This window comes from Hemitrygon akajei, chromosome 9 (assembly GCF_048418815.1).
Source record: "Hemitrygon akajei chromosome 9, sHemAka1.3, whole genome shotgun sequence".
In the NCBI taxonomy this organism is placed as follows: domain Eukaryota; kingdom Metazoa; phylum Chordata; class Chondrichthyes; order Myliobatiformes; family Dasyatidae; genus Hemitrygon; species Hemitrygon akajei.
This window is the reverse complement of record NC_133132.1, coordinates 63822559-63848182: the sequence shown is the minus strand read 5'-3', so window position 1 is coordinate 63848182 and position 25624 is coordinate 63822559. Positions and strand designations below refer to the sequence as shown.

Sequence of the window (25624 nt, the reverse complement as noted above, 5' to 3'; positions counted from 1 at the left end):
TTTTCCTTTGTAAAGTTTATTTAAAAACAAGTAGCAAAACAAGGAATATAAAGCTCTGCAAACAGTAATACAAGAAACCACAGGGTAATGATACTATAGTATGATTTTAATCTCTGATAAACCATTGGTCAGGTTTTGGTCTCTGAATATTTCTCTCCTCTACCTTCTAACTTTACTTTCTCTGTGGTTTCATACTTTTACCTGCAACTTTACATCCTAATCCAAAAAGTTTATTTTACATTTATCCAGCAGGTGTATACATTGTCCCTGTTTTGCCTTTAAAGTGTCTGTTGCCCCCTGCCCCTCTGCGTCTCTCAGATCTGAACCGCTGAGCTCTCTGCAGGCCGGCACACTCTGTCTCTGCTGTTATCCCACCCTGCCTTGTTCCCGCTGGCTCCTCTGCCTTTTTGACAGAATCAGACGCAGCCATCTGATTCCTCCATCAAGCAAAAGCAAAATATTTCCATTCCAGCTACTGCAGGCAGGGATTAAACAGTTAACAAACTGCTGGAGAAACTCAGCAGGTCAAGCAGCGTCTGTGGGGGATAAGGAACTGTCATCAATTCCTCTCCCCTCCACAACTACCATCTAAATCTCCAGCAATCTCAGATAAACAATGACTTGTATCTGTCTGCAGAAAATAAAACAGGACAAAGAATAAGTGAGGAAATAATAATATAGAAATAAAGCCCACTAGCTGAAATTCCTAAGGACCTGAAGTTCCACATCCCAGTAGCAGGTGGCTGTTGATAGTGAGGACACAGGCGACATCCGAAAATTCTACACATTCTGGAAATATTCCTGTAGATTAGAGGGTGGAAATGTAACCCCAACAATCCTGTAAGGAGGGAGAAAACAGGGAATTCACATCTGTTCACTGGACATCAGTAGTCGGGAAAACGTTGGAATCTGTTATAAATATTAAGATGTCTTGAAAACAATAATTGAACGAAGTCAGAGTGAATTTCTAAAGGGGATGTCAAGTGTGACTGTTCTGTTGAGGGTTTGAGGATCTGACTAGTAACATGGTGTTTTGGAGATGTTGATAAGGTCTGTGCACTGGGTTGGTGAACAGGGAGTTGTGGAGGATGAACTGGGAGTTGGTTCACAGAAAGTAGATGTGGATGGGAATAAATGAATCCTTGGGTGGCAGGTGATATCTGCTGGGAAACCCCAGAGATCAGTGTTGAGGTCCAACTGCTCACTAAGCGCGTTAGTGATCTGTCTAAGGGACAAGTAGTAACACTTCAGTGTGTTGATATAATGAATCTGGGTGGGACGGTAAACGGGATGGCCCCTATCTCCCCAGTTCCTTCTCTTTCCCTCTGTACCCCATCTTCCATTTACTCTCTGTCCCCAATGTTATCCCTCTCTTCCTCCTCCCCCTCCCCATCTCCCCATTTCTATCACACAATCTGACTCAGTGACTTTTGTCTCTGTGCTCCCCCAGGATCCAGCAAGGACACGAGTTAGCATACCAGTCAGCCAGAGATGGTGGCCACCCTCTGTAACCTGACCTCTCCTGTTTCCTTCCTCCAGGGGAGGAGGCCCAGAAATGTTTTCCTCCTGGCTCTGACCCTTCTCTGCTTGGGGTCCTGCCGGATATTGTCAGCCAGCCTCTGCAGGAGCCAGTACTGGTCGTAGGGCTTGGCCGGCCAGCGCAGGTACCCTCTACTCTGCAGATAGGACCGTAGGGGCTTGTACTTCCGGAGCTGGTAGTCCCTCAGGGAACCCACCACTAGCAGGACCACAACGTCTTTCAACTCGTGGTAGAGGCGGCTCTGGGCAATGTTGAATGCCTCCAGGCACCAGCCATCCTTCAAGAAGCGCCTGGTGACCACACACACTGTCTTCCTACTGCCCCATATGGCCTCCCGTATGTTGGTAATGTGGTCTTCCCCAGGAATGAAATCCCGCTCCTCGATGCACAGTTGTAACCGGTTCTCCTCTAGATTCAAGAGCAGACTGTCTTTCACCCATTCCAGGTCCTGGCCGCTGAAGCAGAGGTAGGCATCAAACCTGTATCCCAACCTGTCTGGCTCTGTCTTGCCTCCTTCCAGGACAGTCCTGGTCAGCACCCTGTAGCACAGGAGGATCAAGGACCAGCAGTGAGTGTAGAGGAGAACAGAGGTGAGAAAAATCAGCAGGAGTGTGGTCACGGTGACAAACAGGGCAAACTGCATCTCCTCCATCCCACAGCCTGGCGTGAGTGAGAGAAGGGGTACGTCCTTGAGCCCTTTCGGGAAGGCGCAAACCATTTGGGTCAGGGGTCCCACCAACTCCACCTCAGTGCGGTTCAGCCAGAGGACAAAGCGGTTGAGGCTGCAATCACAGATGTACTGGTTGTTCCTCAGGTCCAGACGCCTGACGAAGCTAAAGGCAGCTGGGTCGGGTGAAATCAGGCGATTGCTGGACAGGTCCAGGATCTCAAGGTTGCTGGGGAAGAGGTCGTGGCTGAGCTGGGTCAGTGAGTTCAGGGACAGGTTAAGCCTCTTCAGGGAGACTAAGCCACTGAAGACGCCTTGGGGCAGCTTAGCAAGATAGTTCCGCTGGAGAAGTAACTCCGTCAGGTTGGAGAGGTTGTGGAACACATCCCAGCACTTGCCAGCTGCCCACGTTAGTTGGAGGAAGTTACCGGAAAGGTCGAGGTGACGGAGGTGGTTGCTTTTGGGGATCGTGTTGGTAGGTGCGATGGTGCACACGGATAAGCGGTTGTTCCTTAGCAGAAGGTGAGTCACTGTGGGCTGCTTCATAATCTCGTAAAACACCTGCAAGTTCTCAAACGCGTTGTTAGAAAGATCGAGAAAGGTGATGTTGTCCACGTTCCCCAACCCATACACCTCTTCTAGTCGGTTATATCCTAAGAAGAGGTACTGCAGGCCAGGCAATGGCTTGGAGGCAGGGAGATGGGAAAGAGAGTTCTCCCGAAGGTCTAAAGTGACAAGCTGAGGGAGTCCTTCGAAGGAACCAAACTGGATGGCCCCAATGTGGTTGTGTCGTAGGTCAATGTAGGAAACATTCTGCAGACCCGCAAATGTCCATGAGTAGATCTCACCCAACAAGTTGTAGGAAATGTTCAGCGTCAGTAGATTTTCCAGGCCAAAGAAGGCATTTTTCTGTATGAGGTTGATGCGGTTGTGAGTTAAGGAGAGGATCTTTAGGTCAGGGAAGTGTGAGAAGACATGGGGCTGCAGGGAGAAGATGTATGTCTGGTGGAGATTCAAGATCATGACAGAACTCTCGGCAAGCCCTGAAAATGTTTGGTTGTTGGGATCGGGAACGTTGTTGTAACCGAATGATGCCCCGATAGACAAATGTCTCATTCTCAGCTCAATGATGAGGGTTCCCCTCATTGCCAGAAACATCTTCTCCAGCTGTTGAACGCTCAGAGTAATGCCCGATATGTCCAGAGTGTATAGAAAGATGTTGGAGAAGGGGTTACCACACCTCTCCCAGCTGAGGGATTTACTTGCATACAAAGGACGGTTCCAGGATATATCAAACATTCTGAAAAGCCTGTGTTGAACATTAACCAGGTCTTCCTTGCAAATCTGCTGGATCTGATTGAAACTGAAGTCAACATTCTGCAGTGCCCGGAGGTTGGAGAAGGTTGGGTCTGGTCTGATGTGTTGTAACTGGTTGCCTTCCAGAACCAAAGTGTGCAATGAAGTTAAGTGTCTGAAGTACCCGTTTTGTAAGACTGAGTCCTTCAGACCATTATAGTCCAGCAGCAAAGTCTGCAGTTGTCCCAGGCCAGCAAACGCCTCCAGGTCCAACTGCAGTTGAATGTTGCCTCCTAAATCCAGGAATGTCAGATTAGGCAGATTCCCAAAGGCACTGGGCCCCACGTCCATCCACCTACTGTCTTGTTTCCCGATTGTCAGGGTGCGAAGCTCGTCCGTCCAGGAGAAGGAGCTCCTCTCAATGTAGTTGATGTTGTTCCAGTTGAGGTTGAGGTACACCACACCCGCTGGCACGGCTGGTGGCCGACTCAGATTCTGTTTCACGCAGGACAGGTAAATCCCATATCGGGAGCAGAGAGACTGGGCAGACCTGAAAGTTGCCACCAGCAGGAAGAAAGTGGAGAGTCGCATGGTCCTAGCCTGGCAGAGGAACAGAAGGGAAAGGACTGTTAGTGAATTCTCTCTCCGCCTGCCAGGATTCACTCAGCATCCACCCAACTCGCAGAGAAACAGAGCAACTCAGAGACAACCTCCTCACCCCCTGCCCCAGAGGCTGCCTCATCTGACCCTCAGGGCAGGTGATTTCCTGTATTACTAAGGTCCCTGAGACCCTGCACCCTTTCCCTTGGCCATTGCCCCCTTTAGATTAGATCAGCCTAGTTTGTTAGTCATAGATTCATACAGCACAGAAACAGGCCCTTTGGCCCTTCTTGTCCATGCTACCCAAGGTGCCCAACCAAGCTAGTTCTATTTGCATGCATTTGGCCCAAATCTCTCTAAATTTTTCCTCACCATATACCGTCCAAACAACTTTTAAATGTTGTTATTGAACCTGCTTCAACCACTTCCTCTGGCAGTCGGTTCCAAATACTGACCACACTCTGAGTGAATCAGTCCCTCAGGTTATTATTAAATCTCTTTCCTCTCACCTTAAATCTATTCTCTTTAAATCTTGATTTCTCAATCTGGGCATTTCCCTGTCTATGACCCTCATAATTTTGTACTCGATAAAATCACCCCTCATTCTCCTATGCTGCACAATCTCTGTCCATCACATAGTTCCTCAAATCTCCACAATCTCCTTTGCACTCTTACTGTAGCTGGATGACCAAAGCCAAACACAATATTCCCAATGTGGCCTCACCAATGTCTTGTACAACTACAATATAATTTTTGTCATGTTTTCTTTTTTATCATGTATACCAGAGTGCAATATAATTCCTTACTTGCATGAAACTTGCAGAGATTAGCAGCTTAATGAGATTTGGCATGCCACTGCAACTTCTACAAACGCACCACAGAAAGTATCCTGGCCAGTCATGTCCTGACATGGAAATGCAGGAGGCTGCAGAGTCCAGCATGGGCACTGCCCTCACCAACATTGACAACATCTACAAAAGGCTCTGCCTCAAAAAGATGACATCTATTATCAAGGATCCATGCCCTTTTCTCACTGTTATTGCAGGCAGGAGGTACAGAAGCCTTAAGTCCCAAACCACCAAGTTCAGGAACAATTGTTTTCCTCCAGCCATCAGGTTCCTGAATCAATCTGCATAACTTTAATCCAGCACTGCAACGAACACTACAGACCACCTCCTGCACTACCATGGGCTTGAGACCACCTCCTGCACTACCATGGGCTTGAGACCACCTCCTGCACTACCATGGGCTTGAGACCACCTCCTGCACTACCATGGGCTTGAGATCACCTCCTGCACTACCATGGGCTTGAGACCACCTCCTGCACTACCATGGGCTTGAGACCACCTCCTGCACTACCATGGGCTTGAGACCACCTCCTGCACTACCATGGGCTTGAGATCACCTCCTGCACTACCATGGGCTTGAGATCACCTCCTGCACTACCATGGGCTTGAGACCACCTCCTGCACTACCATGGGCTTGAGACCACCTCCTGCACTACCATGGGCTTGAGACCACCTCCTGCACTACATTGGGCTTGAGACCACCTCCTGCACTACCATGGGCTTGAGACCACCTCCTGCACTACCATGGGCTTGAGACCACCTCCTGCACTACCATGGGCTTGAGACCACCACCTGCACTACCATGGGCTTGAGACCACCTCCTGCACTACCATGGGCTTGAGATCACCTCCTGCACTACATTGGGCTTGAGATCACCTCCTGCACTACCATGGGCTTGAGACCACCTCCTGCACTACATTGGGCTTGAGACCACCTCCTGCACTACCATGGGCTTGAGACCACCTCCTGCACTACCATGGGCTTGAGACCACCTCCTGCACTACATTGGGCTTGAGACCACCTCTTGCACTACCATGGACTTGTCTCTGCACAAATGTCTTGATTTGCAATCTTTGCTCTCTCTTCCAGTCCGTATAATTTGTTTTGTGTGTTACCTGTAGCTACATGCTTGTGACAATGCTGCTAGAAAGTCTTTCGTTGTTCCTGTATCTCACCGTACTGGAACACATGCCAATAAACTCAACCTGACTTGAATAAACAGTAACATGATGATAATAAATACAACAGCAGGATACTGTAGTGATTGTTGTGCAGACTAAACTTGTGGAAAAAGAAATGCTGAAGTAACAATAGTGGGAAGCTAGAAGTAAGGATTCAAGGATGTGACTGCACCACCAGGTAATGGGTGTGAAAAAAGTAGTTCAAGAGTTGAAGTTTTGTGTTCAGTTCTGGTCACCCTGCTATAGGAAAGATGTTATTAAACTCTCCAGAGTACAGAAGAGATTTGCAAAGATGTTGCCAGGACTGAGTTATAGGGAGAAGTCAGGGAGGTTAGAACTTTATTTCTTGGAGTTTAGGAGACTGATGTATACACATCTTATAGAGGTGTATAAAATCATGAGCTGCACAGATATGTGAATGCACATGGTGTCTTTCCCTGAGTTGAGGAATCAAGAACTATAAGTTGAGGAGAAAAATTTAATAGGAACGAAGAGCAGCTTTTTTTACACAAAGGATTATCTATGTGAGACAGATATAATAACAACTTTTAAAAGACAGTTGGACAGGTAGATTGGGAAGATTTAGACCATATGGGAAATGGAACTAAATTGGATAGGGCATCATGGTGTACACACGGACCTGCAGGGCTGAAGGGCTGTTTCTGTGCTGCCAGTCTCTATGAGTAAGTCTGATAGCATTGGCGAAGAAGCTGTTAATGAGTCTGGTGCTCCAGGCTTTCAAGCTCCTGCATCTCCTGCCAGAAGGAAGTGAAGGAAATGGCCAGGGTGACAGGCATTCTCACAGACAAAAGGGATAAAGAGAGAAATATGTTCCTGAAGTCAGATGAGGTAAGGAGGTCTTTAATGAATACTCTCCTTTGGTGTTCAGTACTGAGGGGGACCTTGATGAATGTGAGGTCAGCATAAGTGGCAGATGAAGTTCGATCTGGAGAAGTGTGAACTGATACAGTTTGGAAGGTCAAATATGGTTAATAGCAAATTCTTAGCAGCGTGGAAGAAAAAAGGGATCTTGAGGTCCAAGTACATAGATTCCTGAAAGTTGTCACCAAGTTGAATCCAAATCAGAATCAAGTTTAATATCATTGGCATATATTGTGAAATTTAATAACTTTGCCGCAGCAGTACAATGCAATACTTAGGGAGAAAAAACTGAGAATTTCAGTAAGTGGTTAAATTGGATAAGTAGTACACAAAAAATAAAAATAAGGAAGTAGTGAGTCTGTGTTCAAGGCTTCAATGTCCACTCAGGAATCGGATGGCAGAGCGGAAGAAGCTATTCCTGAATCATTGAGTGTGTGCCTTCAGGCTCCAGTGCCTCCTTCCTGATGGTAGCAGTGAGAAGAGGGCATATCCTGGGTAATGTGGGTCCTTAATCATGGATGCCACCTTTTGTGACGTATCGCTCCTTGAATATGTCCTGGATATTACGGAGGCTAGTGTCCATGATGGAACTGACTAAGCTTACAACTCTCTGCAGCTTACTTTGGTCCTATGCAGTAGCCACCCCCCCCCCCCCTTACCAGTTGAAATACTCTCCACGAAACAGATAAGAAGACGTATGCTGTGATGGTGTGTTGGCTTTCATTAGTCAAGAGCTACAAGGAAATTTTGCAATTCTATAAAACTGTGGTTAGACTATTCCTGAAACATTGTGTTCATTTCTGGGTGCCTCATGATTAGAGAATGAAGCAAGGACATTTTTCTTTGGAGTGAAGGAGGATGAGAAGCAACGTGATAATTTAGCTTATAAGGAACAGAGTGGAGGGCCAGTGCCTTTTCCCAGGGTCATCGTCAGGTCACATCTGGAATTTCCAGTTGGTGGACGATTTCCCTTCACGCCGCTCTGTGCCGACACTTGTCGTTAACATCGTTGTTTTGATCCTTTATTGAGACTGACATATTGGGAAATCGTGGACTCGGCAGGTTACAGCAATGGTTTGCCTTTGCCTTCTGCCAGGAGATCACCACCTCTCTTGGTAGATCATCTGCTTGCAAAGCAACCATTGTCTTCCAAGGTCGTAGCTCTGCCGTCTTCCCCACCAGTCTCCTGCTGGGTCTGCTGTTGGCCATCGCTCGTAACGCTGAGCAAGGGACCATTTATCAGGTGCTACCAGCTGGATCAGCTGGACCTGGGGCGTTTCGCCGCGCCGCGCACTGGGCCGGGTGTGGCGGTGGCCGGAACACCGGGGATGGAGCAGCAAGGCCTGGGCCTGGGGCATTTTGCCACACGGCGCTCTGGGCCGGGTGTTGTGGTGGCCGGGACACCGGGGATGGAGCAGCAAGGCCTGGGCCTGGGCCTGGGGCATTTCACCGCGCCGCGCTCCGGGCCGGGTGTTGCGGTGGCCGGGACACCGGGGATGGAGCAGCAAGGCCTGGGCCTGGGCCTGGGGCATTTCGCCACGCCGCGCTCTGGGCCGGGTGTTGTGGTGGCCGGGACACCGGAGATGGAGCAGCAAGGCCTGGGCCTGGGCCTGGGGCGTTTTGCCATGCCGCGCTCCGGGCTGGGTGTGGTGATGGCCGGGACACCGGGGATGGAGCAGCTGGACCTGGGCCTGGGCCTGGGGCGTTTCACCGCGCCGCGCTCCAGGCCGGGTGTTGTGGTGGCCGGGACACTGGGGATGGAGCAGCAGGGCCTGGGCCTGGGGCATTTTGCCATGCCGCGCTCTGGGCTGGGTGTTGTGGCGGCTGGGACACCGGGGATGGAGCAGCTGGACCTGGGCCTGTGCCTGGGGCGTTTCACCGCGCCGCGCTCCAGGCCAGGACACTGGGGATGGAGCAGCAGGGCCTGGGCCTGGGGCATTTTGCCACGCCGCGCTCTGGGCCGGGTGTTGTGGCGGCTGGGACACTGGGGATGGAGCAGCTGGACCTGGGCCTGGGCCTGGGGCGTTTCACCGCGCCGCGCTCCAGGCCGGGTGTTGTGGTGGCTGGGACACTGGGGATGGAGCAGCTGGGCATGGGGTATTTCACCGCGCCGCGCTCTGGGCCTGGTGTTGTGGTGGCCGGGACACCGGGGATGGAGCAGCAAGGCCTGGGCCTGGGGCATTTTGCCATGCCGCGCTCCAGGCCGGGTGTTGTGGCGGCTGGGACACCGGGGATGGAGCAGCAAGGCCTGGGCCTGGGGCATTTTGCCATGCCGCGCTCCAGGCCGGGTGTTGTGGCGGCTGGGACACCGGGGATGGAGCAGCTGGTCCTGGGCCTGGGCCTGGGGCGTTTCACCGTGCCGCGCTCCAGGCCGGGTGTTGTGGTGGCCGGGACACTGGGGATGGAGCAGCAGGGCCTGGGCCTGGGGCATTTTGCCACGCCGCGCTCTGGGCCGTGTGTTGTGGCGGCTGGGACACTGGGGATGGAGCAGCTGGACCTGGGCCTGGGCCTGGGGCGTTTCACCGCGCCGTGCTCCAGGCCGGGTGTTGTGGTGGCCGAGACACCGGGGATGGAGCAGCTGGGCCTGTGGCATTTCACCACGCCGCGCTCCGGGCCGGGTGTTGTGGTGGCCGGGACACTGGGGATGGAGCAGCAGGGCCTGGGCCTGGGGCATTTTGCCATGCCGCGCTCTGGGCCGGGTGTTGTGGTGGCTGGGACACTGGGGATGGAGCAGCAGGGCCTGGGCCTGGGCTCGAAGTGGCAGCGCTGGTGGCTGCTGAGCCTTGGTGCGGTGGCGAAGAGCTGCGAGCAGACGTCACAGGCGAAGGTGGGCTCCTGGGAAAAAATAACAGGAAACACAAAATCTTGTCCAACCCTCCTTAGGAAGAGACGCGTTCTCACGGTTCCCGCTGTGTTTGTCCCACCTCCGCCTCCTCTGTCCGCTGCCACTGCTATCCCGCTGCCATCTTGCCCCAGGGTGGCAATGGCTAATACCAGAGGAGGCATCCTTTTAAGGGGAATGAAGGAAAGTTTAAAGGAGATGTTAGATGTAGGTTTTACACAGAGAGTGACTGGAATGTGCTGTCGGGGGTGTTACACTACGGATATCAAAGAGACTCTTAGGTACAGGGATGAAAGAAAACTGGGTGGTTATGGGCTGTTTAGGACATAGGGGTTAGACTGATAGTGGAGTAGGTCACGATAACTTCATAGCCTGAAAGGTCTATACTGCGCTGTGCTGTTAAAGAGAGGCATTTGTTCCTCCTTTTCCGTGTCTTCACAAAAAGAGCCGAAGTTCCAAACTAGTTCACAACCACAACATTGCTATCACTGTGACGTCGAGAGATTTAAACAGTGACGGCAGAGCCCAATACTGACAAATATCAATCAAGCAACAAGGTCACCCCACCAAACTCCCAGCGGCCAACCATTCATGGGGAGAGCTTGAACAGTTTTTGACTTCATTCACTGGATTATGGAAAACTGAGAGTGATCTCATATCTCAAGAATAATCCACACTCTGTGCAATCCTGGTCTGGACCACACCAACCCTGAAACAAACCCCTACAGATCCAGGAAGGCAGGGTGATGAAGGCACATTGGTCAGGGTACTCAGTATTGAAGGTGAGATTTTATGTTGCAGTTATACAGGTCATTAGTGAGACCTCATTTGAAATATTATGTTCAGTTTTGGTTACCCTGCTATAGAACGGATGCCATTATATTTGAAAGTGTGCAAAGGGGATTTTACAGGGACGTTGCTAGGACTTGAGGGACTGAGTTATGGAGAGAGGTTGAGCAGGATGGAACATACTTCAATCAAGATGAGAAATTGAGAGGTAATTTTATAGAGGTATAAAAAGAGAGGATAAGGTTTAGCATTATTTGTCACAGTCACCAAGACGTACAGTGAAATGTGTTGTTTGCATTAAAGACCAGCACATTCCACGGATTACTGGGGCTGCCCACAAGTGTCATCATGCTTCCAGCACCAAAAGAGCATGCCCACAATCTACTTACCCTAACGCGTACATCTCTGCAATGTGGGAGGAAACCCATGCAGAACGTACAAACTCCTTACGGAGTGGCAGGAATTGAAACCCCTCCCCTGCCCACAATTGCTGATCATTGGTGTGTGGATCTTTGGAATGTGTGAAGAATCTGGGTCCTCCCACATTCCAGACGTACAGGTTAATAATTTAATTGGTCACGTGTAATTGGGAGACGCAGGCTTGTTGGGCCAGAAGGGCCTGAAATTGTAAATGAGAACTATACTCCTGTGCTACCTAGTTAGAGTGAACATACTCGGGCTACTTATGTCATGGGGTACATAGGCAGGTCACAAATGGAGTTTTGGATTACAGTAGAATGGGACAGAGAGAAGGGGTCAATTTGCAAAGAGTAACAGAACTGCTTGAGTTGTCGCTGTGATGAGTTCTGTGTAAATTCACCACGTGATTAAAGATAAATAATATTCAGAGATACAGGTGCAGGGAAGCATCACCACTTGTCTGTGTGGTTTTGTATGTGTGTTTTGTACATATGTCAAAGAGGATTCTGGGAGCTAGAGTGTAGGTGGCTTGAGTCATTTTACTAATTTGAAACGTCATATGTCACTGTATTATGTCACCTTTTGAGGTGGCTCCTTAACAAATGTTTAGGTAGCTAACATTCGTTGCACTATCTTCTGGTCTTTTTTTCATAGCCAATCTGAGTGCCCTAATTGGGTAGCAATGGAGCTGAATTCCACTAAAGATCTATCTATTTCTGCTCTTCTTGGTTCTGCACTCCCTAGTAGTTTGTCTAGACTAATTGTTAATCCTCTTGTTAGACATACTTTGCGAATATGGGCCCAGTTTAGGAAATTTTATGGTTTTTATGGTTTTTCCCTTTCTAGTCCTATCTTACATAATCATCTTTTTCTACCTACTATGTATGATTCAACATTCTATGATTGGTATAGAAAGGGCATTAGGCATTTTGAAGATCTTTTTATCGATAATCGCTTCACATCCTTTCAACAACTCTCTGCTAAGTTCAATCTGCCTAATGCCCATTTCTTTAGATATCTCCAAATTAGACACTTTATCAATCCTTTAATTCTCAACTTCCCTGAAATGCCTGAGAAAAATGCTATGGATTTCTTTTTCTATTAATCCACTGGGTAAAGGCGTAATATCCTTTATCCGTGATAAATTAGTATCCTTACAGCGTGCCCCTGTGGATAAAATCAGAATGGCTTGGGAGCATGACTTAAATATCTCTTTATCTGATGAGGTTTGGGACTCGATTCTCAAATCGGTTAATTCAACTTCTCTTTGTGCTCGTCACTGTCTTTTACAGTTTAAGATTGTTCTTAGGGCCCATATGTCCAAATCTAAACTATCTCAATTTTATCCTAATATTAGTCCTCTTTGTGATAAATGCAAAATTGGCGAGGCTTCTCTTATTCATATGTATTGGACTTGTCCTAGTCTAGAGAAATTTTGGAAAGATGTTTTTATAACCTTATCCTGTACTCTGAATCACCACTTAGAACCTAACCCTTTAATTGCTTTGTTTGTTTTCTTGGGTGAGACAGATATACGCTTGAGTTCGACTAAATGTCGAATATTATCTTTTGCTTCTCTCCTGGCTAGACGTCTAATCCTCCTTAGATGGAGAGATGTTGCCCCGCCCTGGATGCTCAATGGCTTAATAACATTATGTCCTGCTTAGACCTTGAAAAAATTCATTATTCAATTCTTAATTCTGATATAAAGTTTCATAAGGTCTGGGGACCTTTTATTGACTATTTTCATAATTTTCCTCTTAATTAAGTTTTTTTTTAGTCCCTTGCTTTCAGCTCTTTTTTTTTGGTAGTAGGCATTATTATCTTCTGTTTTCAAGTGTATTTACAGTTTTGGGGATTTGAATGTTCTGATTTATATTTTCTACATTTTGTTTTGGTTGGTCTGGAGTTTTTTTTTTGTTGTGGGGTTTGGGGAGGACACTAACTTTATATGACTTCAACTTGGGTGCTTTCTCAATTATTTCATTTTGTATTATATTATTATTGTATGTTTATCTTGCACAGTACTAATTTTCTACTTTGTTTTTGGGTTTTTTTTATTTGTAGTGTTGTAGAAAATGCATTAAAAAATCAATTAAAATTTTTAAAAAAACAAACATTTAGAGAGTGTTCATGGTGGAGTTGCTCTGTGAGCCCTGACTGGTTTCTCCACCAGATGGTTTCAGGCTGCCCATATAAAATTGAAACTTCCTCCACAAAATAGATCATCAACTGCTTGTCCCAGCTCCTGACACAGCCAGTGAAACAAGCTACCCCCACACCAGGGGAGAACGGTCTCTGGAGCAAAACCCAGCTGCACCAGGTTCTAGAACAACCCAAAATATCCCCCAACAGCTCTTCTAACTGCAGTGAGACACCTCCATAGAGGAGAACAAAGTTGCTTCTACTAGATTTTGCTACGAATTTCACAGACCAGTCTCCTAAAAGGTACGGTGCATGAGTGTTTAATAGAGGTTGAGGTCTGGGAGCCCACACTGAAAATGGTTAATCATGTAGAAATGATCTGTCCCCATTTCAGCCCTCTGTAGCATGCAGTCGGACTGTCCCCACAGTCCAAGGCCTTGGACCAACAGGCTCTGTAACCCAGAGCTCTGTCCTGATAAGAGATACAACCTGCAGGAGGAACTCAGGGGTGTCGAGCAGCACCTTTTGTGTTAACGTGTGGTTATTTAAATATGTAGATGATAGGTAACTAAACAAGCCTTTGTACTCATAGTCACATCGAGATAGAGCAAGATAGATACATATATATATAGATATAGATAGATATAGGCCCTTTAAAGCATCCAGTCCATACTGACATTGCACCCTGATGTATATGACAATCTGTCTATCTGCCCCCACCCTCACCCGCTTTATTCAGCGCATTCCCATCAACACTCACCTGTCGCAATTGGCCTCTTATTCAATCCTTACAGTTTAACTGTTTCTTGAAATCCAAGCAGTTGGATTTTCTGCTGCTTTATCTGTTTGAACCTAAAGCCATCTTCTTCCTGAACCAATCTAAATATGTTGAAAGTTTTAAAGTATTATATAAGGTTTTTGAGTTCCACCAGAGAGAGGGAGTGACACGGAAAGAGAAATAAAACAGAATGAGAGGGAGACTGAGAAAGTGAAAAGAAATCGGAGGTGTTTGCTAAATCTGTTAGGAGGAAATTAATATTTGTCAATTGTTCTGTAGGATGGGACATTGACCATACTTGATCCACATGCACATTAATCTTGTATCTCAAAATATGTCAAATAATTTCCCGAGGTATTACTATTCCTCTGAAAGGGGCAGATTAACCCCAGGCTCTTAAATTAAACCATAATGGATTCTGTTCCTTTCTAAACAGCTGGAGGTAAATGTTAGGAGATGAGGTCCAGTGGTTCCCAATTACTTCAAGTATTGTTCACTTGCCTGCAGACAGTCCTGTAGCAACTTCGTCAGCCAAATGTTCGGATTTAGTATTTGTCTGAATATTATTTTCTGTGACAAAATGTATCTTCAGTCCGGTTCTAAGAGGACTGTAACAGAAGGATCCCGGCGGGACTAATAATGCACTGGTAGATTTAGAATGAGATGCTGAAGAAAGGAACCACAAAGGTTATATGTCAATTTTATGGTAAGAAAATTCTGTTCTTGTTATTCCATGGACATTCCAGTAATACTATTAATTCCGCTGCCAATAACTATTCTCGGGTGTGAAAACTTGTAAGTAAGTGACAGCTCATGAAAAAAGCAACTCTGTCCTCAAACCCGATCCTTACTCCACGCTCCAGACCCCAATACTGTCCATACCCTGAATTTCAATCCTGTCCTGCCCCACACCCCGGTTCCGCCCACATACCCAACACTGATCTACAGACTGGACCTCGTTCTGTCTGCCCCTTATTCCCGGTTCTGTCCTTACTACTGATCCCGGACCACGGTTCTGTCTACACTCCGGATACTGATCTACATCTTGGATCCCGGTTCTGTCCTCACCACGGCTCCAGACAATGTTCCACGGTAAGGGAGGCTCGATACCTTGACTCTGACAAAGAGGGTGTGGAATTTGTGATCGATTTCAGTTGGTACAACTCTGGTGGACATAGACGGCAAAACCATGTGTTGGACGTGCAGTTATTTGACAAATGCAGGTTAGGAAAGAGTTCACATTACTGGGGTGGTGGGAGGGAGGGAGAGAGAGAGAGGGAGAGAAGGAGAGAGAGAGGGAGAGAGAGGGAGAGAGAGGGAGGGAGAGAGAGGGGGGGAGGGAGAGCGAGCGGGAGAGGGGGGAGAGGGAGAGAGGGAGAGGGAGAGGGAGGGGAGGGGGAGGGTGAGAGAGAGGGGAGGGGGAGGGAGGGAGAGGGGAGAGGGAAGGAGAGAGAGAGAGATTGATTCTGTGCAGAGGAACGGTCAGCTTTTCAGGCTGGAGACTGTCTTGATGAAGGTTCTCACACCTTAAATGTTACTTGTTTCTCTCACCGTAGATAGCTGTCTAACACACTTGGTGTTCCTTTTTTATGTATTTCTGATCTCCACCATCTACGTCTTTTCACATATTTGAAAAGAGATGGGGTTTAGGATTGGGATGACCGACAGAGACTGGATTTGGAAGTGATTCAAGAGGAACTTCGCTTCCCGTTGCGAAAGAGCTCTCGTGACCTCCTTCGTGTTTGAAATATTCAGGAAATGATGGTTTGATCCTGAATTGACCTAATCCCTGTCAGGAAACTATAAATAATTACGACTGGTTCCAACGACGAACTGACAGTGATGATCGGACGAGCTTTGCATAGTCAAAGACCCAAAATGGGGAACAGGAAATAGCAGGACTGAAGCTACACAATACTAGCACAGAGACAAAGTTCGGACTTTATCCCTGGATTGGAATAATTACGTCCGGATTGGTTGCAGCACTGAGTCACATAATTAGGTCAGAACCAAAGAGAATGCCTGTACAAAGTTTATGAGTAAACTTCGTCAGTGGGATATAGCGAGGTTGGCGCAGGACATTGATGAGAGTTTAATAATTAAATGTTTAAAACACGCACACACAATGCTGGAGGAACTCAGCATTTTGTATGTGTGTTACTTTGGACTTCCAGCATCTGCAGATTTTCTCGTGTTTGAAATGTTTAAAATATTTAAATTTTGAAGTGATACGTCCTAGTGTTTTGATTTTGTTGCTAGAGTGGAACAGTACTGTAAAGATTATTAATGTTATTAGCCCCATATTAATGCAAGTTACAGCCATTATTGGCTCCATCAAAACAGTGTAAGATGGAGGAGCAAAACGTGAGCGTGACTAATCAATAAAAGAACACTAAGTGCTGAGGTAATTGTTGACTCATAATTACCTTTTAAGTTTGCAGGATGTGAAAGCCAGTTATTCAGATTGCGGTGTGTTTGAAGCAAGAGACGAGGCAGGATATTGAATATTGCATTAAACTGTTGATGGATTTCTGGACCTGAAAGAGGGTGTTCAGCCTCTGGCAGAGGAGGCAGAGCGATTTAGTAGAGACTGATTTTGGAAGGGCTACAGGAAGGTAACTTCGGAAAACGGTGGTTAGAATATAAAACTAAAGTGGAAAAGGACATGAATTAGAGAGAAACGTGGGAAAGGGTGTGAAACGAGGGGGCTGGGGGACGAGAAGGAGAAAGGCAAGAGTAAGAAGGAGGAAGAGTAGGGATGGGGAGAGTGGGAAGAGAGGTGAAAGAGAGGAGAAGTCAGAGAGATAGACTAGATGGAGAAAACGTGGAGAGAGAAGAAGGTGAGGAGGGAGTAGTCAGAGAAAGGTCTCATCACGTTAATATGCCACAGGCAATCACAGTTCTCCCAACCACATATGTGATTGCTAAGATATAAAGTTTCTGGGTAAACATGCAAATACGCTGATTAGTAGGTTTGCAGATTACTCAAAGACTGGGGAAGCAGGTTGTAAAAGGATACAATATGGTATAAATCTGTGGGTAGAGAAATGGAAGCGGAGTTCAATCTGGGCATGTATAAGGTGTGGTCCTTGGGGAAGTCAAATATAAGGGAAAGTAAACAGTTAATGGCAGAACCTTCAGAGGCACTAAGGTACAGGAAGATCTTGGCATACAAGTTCATAGTTCACTGAAGTGACACCACGCGTAGATGGGGTGAAAAGTAGGTGCACAGTTTAGTTGCCTTTATGGGTTAGGGCACTGGGTATAAAAGTTGGGAAATCATGCTGCCGATGTATAACATTTTGGCGAAGCCACATTTGGAGTATTGTGTGCAAATCTGGTCACATTACATAAAGAATGTGGAGGCTTTGGAGTGGGTGCAGACAAGCTTCACCAGAATATTGCATGGATTGTTATGAACGACTGTATAAGGACAGGTTTGATAAAGTTGAATTATTTTTTCTGGAGCACCAGAGTCTGAGGGGAGAACTGATAGAAGTTTATAAAATTTTCCAGGGAATAGAAGGATATGGATTATGTGCGGTAGATGGGATTAATTTAGATGGACATCATGGTTAGCACTGATATAGTGGGCTGAAGGGTCTGTTCCTGTGCTGCACTGTACTATGTACATAGTGGTTTTACTGCAGTCACTATGATCTCTGGTTTTATATACCCCCATTATGGGGAAAAGTTTCTACCAGTCTATGCCTCTCATAACTTCACGTTTCTGTCAGGACCCCTCGGCTTTCTCTGCTCCAAGGAAAGCAAAGCCAGTCTCATAACTGAATGTTCCATCTCACATCCTGGTAAACCTCCTCTGCATCCTCTCCAGTCCTATCACTGTTGTGTGGTGACTATAAGTGTGCAGAGTGTTCCAGTTGTGGCTTAACCAATGTTTAATTGGCGGAGACCTTCCTGCTTATATTTTCTAAACCAAAGCTAATAAAACAAGTATTCCCTATATTCTACAGTCTCACCATCCCAGCTGAAATTTCCAACTACAATGTCTCTCCAGTGAATGCAGATGAAAAATATTCATCTGAGACCTCTCTCGTTCTTTGGTCCCTAACAGGCTCCCACTCTTTCCCTGGTTGCCCTTAGTTGTTAAATGGTTTATAAATTTCTTTGGATTTTTCCTTACTCTTACCTGCTCATGATATTTTGTGTCCCTGGTACCTTTTTGTTAAGTACTTCCATAATCTATATAGAGGATGGGCCCTCTATATGTTTTGCCCATGTGTATAATATACCTCCCTTCATCAAATCTACAGTATCCCTTGAGGTTCAGGATTTTTGGCATTGCTATTCATAGCCTTCATCCTCTTTGGAAAATATTGGCCTATGTCACATTTAAAAGACTTCCATTTCTCTGGGAGAGGTCCAGCAGTGCCCCATCTCCATTCTGGCACAAAAAGCTCTCTTGGACTCATTTTAATTCTACCCGAAGTAATGCTCTCACAGTAAAGTGATCCCAGTCTCTATTGGGGAAATTAGAATTCTTTTCTATTACAACCCTATTTTCCTTATACCTTTCTCTTTGCTGCAGTGATGGTCTCCTTGTTGAATATTCCAAAGCCCCCTCCTCTATCACATCACCCCTGTAAGCACCTTGGCTTGCTGAGTTGCCAGTCCTGCCCTTTGTTCAATCAGCTTGAATTAATTGCAAGAATAGTCTCCATGTATGATCAGATTCCCACAACTACCTGGACTATACCTCTACCCACCCAGTCACTTGTAAAATACCATCCCCTTCTCCTCTTCTTCCTCTGTCTCAGCCATACCTGCTCTTAGATTGAGGCTTTTCATTCCAGAACTAATGAGATGTCCTCTTCCTTCAAAGAAAGGAGCTTTCCTTCCTCCACCATCAACACTGCCTTCACCTGTATCTCTTCCATTTCATGCACGTCTACCCTCACCCCATCCCACCAGGGATAGGGTTCCTCTTGCCCTCACCTACCACCCCACTAGCCTCTACATCCAGCATATAATTCACCATAACTTCTGCCACCTCCAACGAGATCCCACCACCAAGTACGTCCTTCCCTCTCTCCCACCTCCCCCAACTTTCCACTTTCTGCAGGGATCACTCTCTTAGCGACTTTCTTGTCCATTTGTCCCTCCCCGTTGATCTCCTTCCTGGTACTTAACTTTGCAAGCAGAATAAGTACCACATCTGCCCCTACACCTCCTCCCTCACTACCATTCAGGGCCCCAAACAGTCCTTCCAGGCGAGGCGACACTTCACCTGTGAATCTGTTGGGGTCATGTACTGTTTCTGGTTCTCCCAGTCTGGCCTTCTGTATATCGGTGAGACCTGATGTAGATTGGGAGACTGCTTCGCCAAGCAGCTATGCTCCATCTGCCAGAGAAAGCATGATATCCTGGTGGCCACCCATTTCAATTCTACTACCCGTTCATTCTGACATGTCAGTCCATGGCCTTCTCTACTGCCATGATGAGCAACAGTTTATATTCCGTCTGGTTATCCTCCAGCCTGATGGCATGAACATTGATTCCTCAAACTTTTGGTATTTTCCCCCTTTCAGCATTCCCATCTCCCTCTCTCACCTTATCTCCTTACCTATCAATCAGGCTCTTTTCATTAAACCATTTCAGTCCTCTCATGGGCCTGTCCATCGGCCTAGTTTTATTTCTATACCTCACCCTCACCTGCTCAGTTAGTTTCAGAAATGGCTTCTCCTCCATCAGATTTCTGAATGAACAATGCATATATCGTACACTATCTCTCATTTTCTCTTCTTTTTCTCCCTTTTTGCACTACTAATTTAATTTTATATATCCATGTATTTTCTCACCCCTTATGGGCATGTATCTGTGTATTTTCCCTCATTCTTGGGTCCTCTATCAGAGGCCTGTGAGCTTCAGGGTTCGGCATAGTATCCATGCTGTTCCTAGTAGTATGCTCTTCTGGACTGAGATCTCAGACATTGTTCCCAGGATTTGTTGGAGCCACTCTCCCAGTCACAGCTCCAAGTGCTCCTATCAGCACAAGGATTACTCTGGCTTTAACCTTACACATCATTTCTATCTGCTCTTTCAAGCCCTGGTATTTCTCCAGCTTCTCCTGTTCTTTCTTTCTGACATCACTATAATTCAGGATTGCCACATCTATTACCATTGCTTTCTTCTGTTCCTTACGCAGTATTAATATGCCTGGTTGATCTGTATTTGGAAGGCCCACAGGATCTTAGCTCTGTTATTCTCCACTACCTTCTAGGGTGTTTACTATCTGGACTTGGGAGTGTCCAATCCATACTCAGCGCAGATGTTCCTGTACACAATTCCTGCAACTTGGTTGTGCCGTTCAGCATGTGCTGTCCCTGTCTGCGTCCTGCACCCTGCTGATACATGCTGGATGCTTTCAGCAGATTCCTTGTGCAGTCTGCATCTTGGCTCTTGTCTTGTCTGGTGTGGTAGATCCCTACTTCTATTGTTCTTTGTAATTTGTAGTTTTTAAATTGTGTATTGCAATGTACTGCTGCCACAAAGCAATAGATTTAGTGACATATGCTAGCAATATTAAACCTGATTCTAATTCCCTCCCTTTTCAGTGAAGACACTGGAGCAGCTTCAGTTCATCTTGCTTGTACAGATTCCACCTACCCTGGAAACTGTCATCAGACTATTGAATGGACCTCTCACACATTCAGAAATGAATTCAACATCACATTCTACTTCCTCATAGCCCTTGCACATTTTTATTTACTGGCACTGTTCTTTCTCTGTAACTATAACATGATATTCTGTTTTCTCTTAACTACCTTGAAATGTATCAAATTATCTGAATGAATGGTATGCAGACTAAAGCTTTTCACTCTTGGAACATTTGACAATTATAAACTGATACAAATACCTTGTATACTTATAGGTCAATTATCTCCATCCTTGGATAGGGAATCCTGAGACAATATTTCATACGCACTCTCATCAGGACCCCGTATAATCCTTGATCCCAAGGAACTGCTGACAAAGATGTACGCATCTGGAGCCAACAGGCTTTTCTGCTGTACTCAATTCCTCTTGCAACAAAGACAAATAAAATACTTAACTACAGCTGTAGCTGGAGCTGAATCTTCATGTTCCTCTCTCAACACCAGCACCTTCCCATCTCTCAACAGTTCCCCTTCCTCTCTCCTCTATCTCCACCTGTTTTCTCACTGTGTGGGAGGCCAGCATTGAGGATTCAGCACTTGCAGGGCAAGCACCGGCTGTTACTCCTCTCCCAGTGCCTCTGGAGCAATGGATGTCATCAATAACCCCTCAATTGTCAAGGCTCTTCCACCAGCACCAAACTGTAGTCTGTACAACCAGGCGACTCTCTCTGGGTGACGTGCCATGAAGGGATGATCTACTAGTCACTTAGCCCAACAGAAAAGCGACATAGCAGGATAGTTGCTAGTGTAACACTTTACAGCACTGGCAACTGGAATTCGATTCCTGACATGTCTGTAAGGAGTTTGTATTATGTATTGTCCCCATGATTGTATGGATTTCTTCCAGGGGTTCTGGTTTCCTCCCACATTCCAAAGATATGGATTAGTAATGGTTAATAAATTGTGAGCATGCTATGCTGGTGCTGGAAGCATAGTGACACTTGTAGAGTCCCCAGCACTTCCTTGGTCAGTGTTGGGTGCTGATACAGCACAAATGACACATTTCACTGTGTTTTTATTTTTCGACGTACGCGTGACGATAAAGCTAATCATTATCTTTAGAAGGAGGAACTTCAAGGAAGGAGTGTTGTGTAATTCAGAGGAACAGATTGTTCTCTTTGCGGGTGTTGGACAACGCTTCCTTCTGCAAGCGTAGGTTGTCACATTTCCTCTTACTGTCACTTTCAGATAGAGTAAGCCCTGTAGAGAATAGGGGCTGCAGAGAGTGAGGCACTCAGGGGCAGGGGACCCTTCCATCTGTCCTGGCTTTGGAGTCACTGCACCAGGAGCTGGGGTACCAGGTGATCATGTCTCCCTAACCATCCTCCCTCACACTGCTCTGCATCGAGTCACACAGTAGAGGAGAAGCCCTTTGGCCCACTACATCCATGTGCTGAACAGCCTAATTCTGCTCCTATATCTAATGACCATAATACCCATTTATACTAATCCCATTTACCAGCACTTGTTCTGTGTAAATGGGTGTATTGTACAGACTATGGTGCAAAATGTTTTAACTGGTCGTATCACGACCTAATATAGGAACCCCAGTGCACAGAAATGCAAGCGACTAGACACCGGTGGACCATCCTGGGTACAGATCTTCACATTATCAATTCCTCAAGAATGTAACATCCATCATCAGGGAGCCTAACTGTCCAGTCCATACCCTCTTCTCAATGATGCCATTAAGCAGAAGATTTAGGAGCCTAAAGACAAAATTCAGCAAGTTTCCTCCCCACTGCCATCAGGTTGATACAAGAACTTGAAACCCCCCCAACACTACCTCACATGACATTTCTTCTCTCTCAATCTCACACCTGTATTGTTATTCTTATTTCAGCATTTATGTAAATTATACATGTTAATTTAAGTATATATGTTAACCTGCTTGTCTTTGTCTTGTAATATATCATGCTGCTGCTAAAAGCACATTTTCATGGCTGGTGGGGAAGGGGTGTAAGAGGAATTGTCCCAAATTATTCAGGAGATAGTGAAGAGAATGAAACAAGAGCAGCAGAGGGAGAAGGATTGGTCTTTTTGCTCAGGTCCACAACCACACGCAAGCTGTTGACAGTTGGTCCCATCTCTGAGCTCCAGGCATTCTCCTCCTCCCCAGGGTCTTCTCTGCTGCCTTGTGAGGTGTCTGGCCATTGAGCAGGAACAGTGGGAAATTTGGAATGGGTGAATGGTAGTGTTTGTAGATTGTGTAGGCTATCTCAAACTACTCTCCAACTCAACAGATGGAAACCTCAACATTCAAAGGAGAAAGATTAGATTATGGAAGAGAGAAAATAATGACAAAATGGAAAATTAAGGAAATATTGAAGTGATTTAAGATCTAACCTGGAAATGACAAACAACCTGGAGGATCTCGATGAGTTGAGCAGCATGTGCGATGGGGGTGGGGGGGGGGGGGGGGGGAGAAGAAGGAATTGTCAATGTTTCAGATCAAAATCTTGCATTAGCGGGACTTCTTTTCACAGATGCTGCTTGACCCCTCAAGTTCCTCCCATCAGATAGTTTGTTGCTTGAAATGTTTGTTTCCTGGGCTGGAGAAAAAAAATAAGGGAACAGTTGTCACTATACTCTCAGTTCTTACACTGTTAACTACCAGTCTTCACTGTCTGTGGTGAGATTAACTAGTGACCAACTATTGGCCAATTGGTGATTTACACAGGGATGTGAGACCCCAGCAGGATTGGGGTGGGGTGTGAGGGGGCATGTCCTATTGAGGTGGATAGCTTGTTCCACCTCTCATTATTACACAGGTAGTAAGTTCCCTGTACACACCTTCCCTTGGAACTAACTTCAGGCACAGCAAGGAAAGTAAAATCATCGCAGATGCTGAAACAGATCATGGAGGAGAGACTCAGTTGGTCAGCTGCTGCTGTGGAGATAGGATTAATGATGCTCCATCAGGAGGAGAGGCACAGTTCCATCACTGTTGTACCAGTGAGCACAGACCACCAGATTGTTCCCTTCCCTGATTGAGGTCTATATAAATCATAAGGGGAACAAGTTGTGTAGACAGTCTGCATCTTTTTCTAAGAGTAGGGGAATCAAACTTGATGTTGCAGGTTAAAGGTGAGAAGGGAGAAACTTAAAGGAGATCTGAGAGGCACATTTTTCACACATAGGATGATGGGTATCTGGAACAAGCTGAGAGGGGAAGTGGGGGAGATGGATACAATTATGCTTAAAAAGTTTTGAACAGATACTTGGATAGGAAAAGTGAAGAGGGATAGGGGTACGTCTGTAGGCAAATAGGACTGATGTAGAAGGACAAGATGGGTTGTTTCTGTGCTGTAGATTTTCCCTGATTTTGTGGCTGAGCACCCCCTCCTGCTCTCTAGCACCTTGCCACTTTGGGGAGGCATGGTGGCTCAGCTGGTGGAACTACTGCTTCACATCGAGTTCAGTTCTGAACTATTGTTTCAGCTTCACCACCAAATGCCCCTACCCCGCTGCGGAACCAAGGTGGGTCACTGAGCTCAGCACACAGGGGGAGCTCCACGGTTCTCTCCTTTAGCTAAGACAGTGAGATGAAAGATCTTCACTAAGCATCTGGAAGGCAAAGGTTATTCATCAAGCTGCCCTCCCCGGCACACCACCGCCCACCAGAGACCCATGACAACAGGCATAAGACTGCAGACAGTGAATCTGGAGCAACACACAAACTACTGGATGACCTCAGCAGGTCAGGTAGCATCTATGGAAATGGAAGAAAACAGATGACATTTCAGGCCAAGACTCTTTATCAGGACAACATGCCAGGAGACTCCTCTCACTGAGGGCAGACATCAGCAGGACAACGTTTCAGTGACTGGTGGGAAGAGTATTTGAAGGTCAGTGTTGAGCTGATGACCCTCTGAGGGCAGCGTTTCTTACCCCGTTTGCATTGAGAAATTTACAGAGGGGACCTCTCAGCAATATCAGCTATTACCAACACTGCTTCCGTCAGATTCTTCAAACCCAGTGACAGGATTAGACTGCAACTGTCATGTGTGCTGAGATATAGTGGAAAAACTTGTTTACATACCATGCAGATGGATCATTCCATACATAAGCACTCCAAGGTCATACAAAGCAGTAACAGAATGTAGAATAAAGTGTTACAGAGAGAGTGCGGTGCAGGTAGACGAAAAGGTGCTAGGGCCACCATGAGGTAGATTGAGAGATTAAAAACTCAGGAGTTCAAGAGTCTTACTAGCAGGGGGATGGAAGCTATCCTTGACAGCTACCAACCCCTGCCTCACCCCTTGCTGTCTCTTTCTGCACTCTGTCCTGGCAAACAGCCTCGCCCTGATATCCCATGCAACACTGGTTACCCCCAGCAGTTTGTTTCCTGCTCCAGATTCCAACAGCTGCCCTCTCTTGTGTCTCAAGCTACCCGTCAGCCACTTACCTTCTAACCTGTAGTCCACACTTACCACATCAGTCACCTCAGGACCCACGCGGACGGAGCAGACGGCAGGCACTCTTAGTAAAAGTCACAAGCGATCGGTTCAGGATTAAACCAACTCCGGGGTTTCACCTCTCCGCCAGCGTTCCTGCAGACATAATCCAGTGAACCGGAGAGTGCAGTTTTTGAAAAAAATGAATGTGTGAGAGCTGTGAGTCAGTGGGAGGAGCAGACTTCTAGGGGAGGCTTCAGAGACAGGGAGAAACGGAACAGACTCCTGTCTGGTTTATTGCCAACTGCAAAAGTACAGTGAGGTACAGGTACAATAAAAAACTTGCTTGCAGCAGCATCACAGCACACAGATAATGCACAAAATATAAATTATATAAGACAATAAAGAAAAAAGACTGCAATAACGCTGCAAAAGAAAAAAATACAGAGACCAGTCCTTGCTAGTGCAGGAAGAGGTCTGTAGTTTTCCATTACTGAGGTAGGGTTAGAGTTGTTCAGGTCAGTTCAAATATCTGATGGTTGTAGGAAAGTCACTGCCCCCG

The 25624-nt window shown here is 46.5% G+C and overlaps 1 protein-coding gene across 5 annotated transcripts; it reads right to left on the bottom strand.

Annotated features, from left to right (window-relative positions):
* On the bottom strand, nt 1-25624 carry tlr5b (toll-like receptor 5b). 5 transcript variants are annotated; one of them, XM_073056131.1, is made up of 3 exons: nt 25074-25624; nt 14490-14654; nt 1-4103 (listed from the first exon to the last, which is right to left on the bottom strand). In XM_073056131.1, exon 3 carries the CDS (start codon nt 4092-4094, stop codon nt 1482-1484), a length of 2613 nt encoding a protein of 870 aa, XP_072912232.1. In that variant the 5' UTR covers nt 4095-4103; nt 14490-14654; nt 25074-25624; the 3' UTR covers nt 1-1481. The 5 variants fall into 5 exon arrangements, with proteins under 5 accessions (XP_072912232.1, XP_072912233.1, XP_072912234.1 ...); XM_073056132.1 differs by having other exon boundaries at nt 25099-25624; XM_073056133.1 differs by lacking the exon at nt 14490-14654 and having other exon boundaries at nt 25099-25624.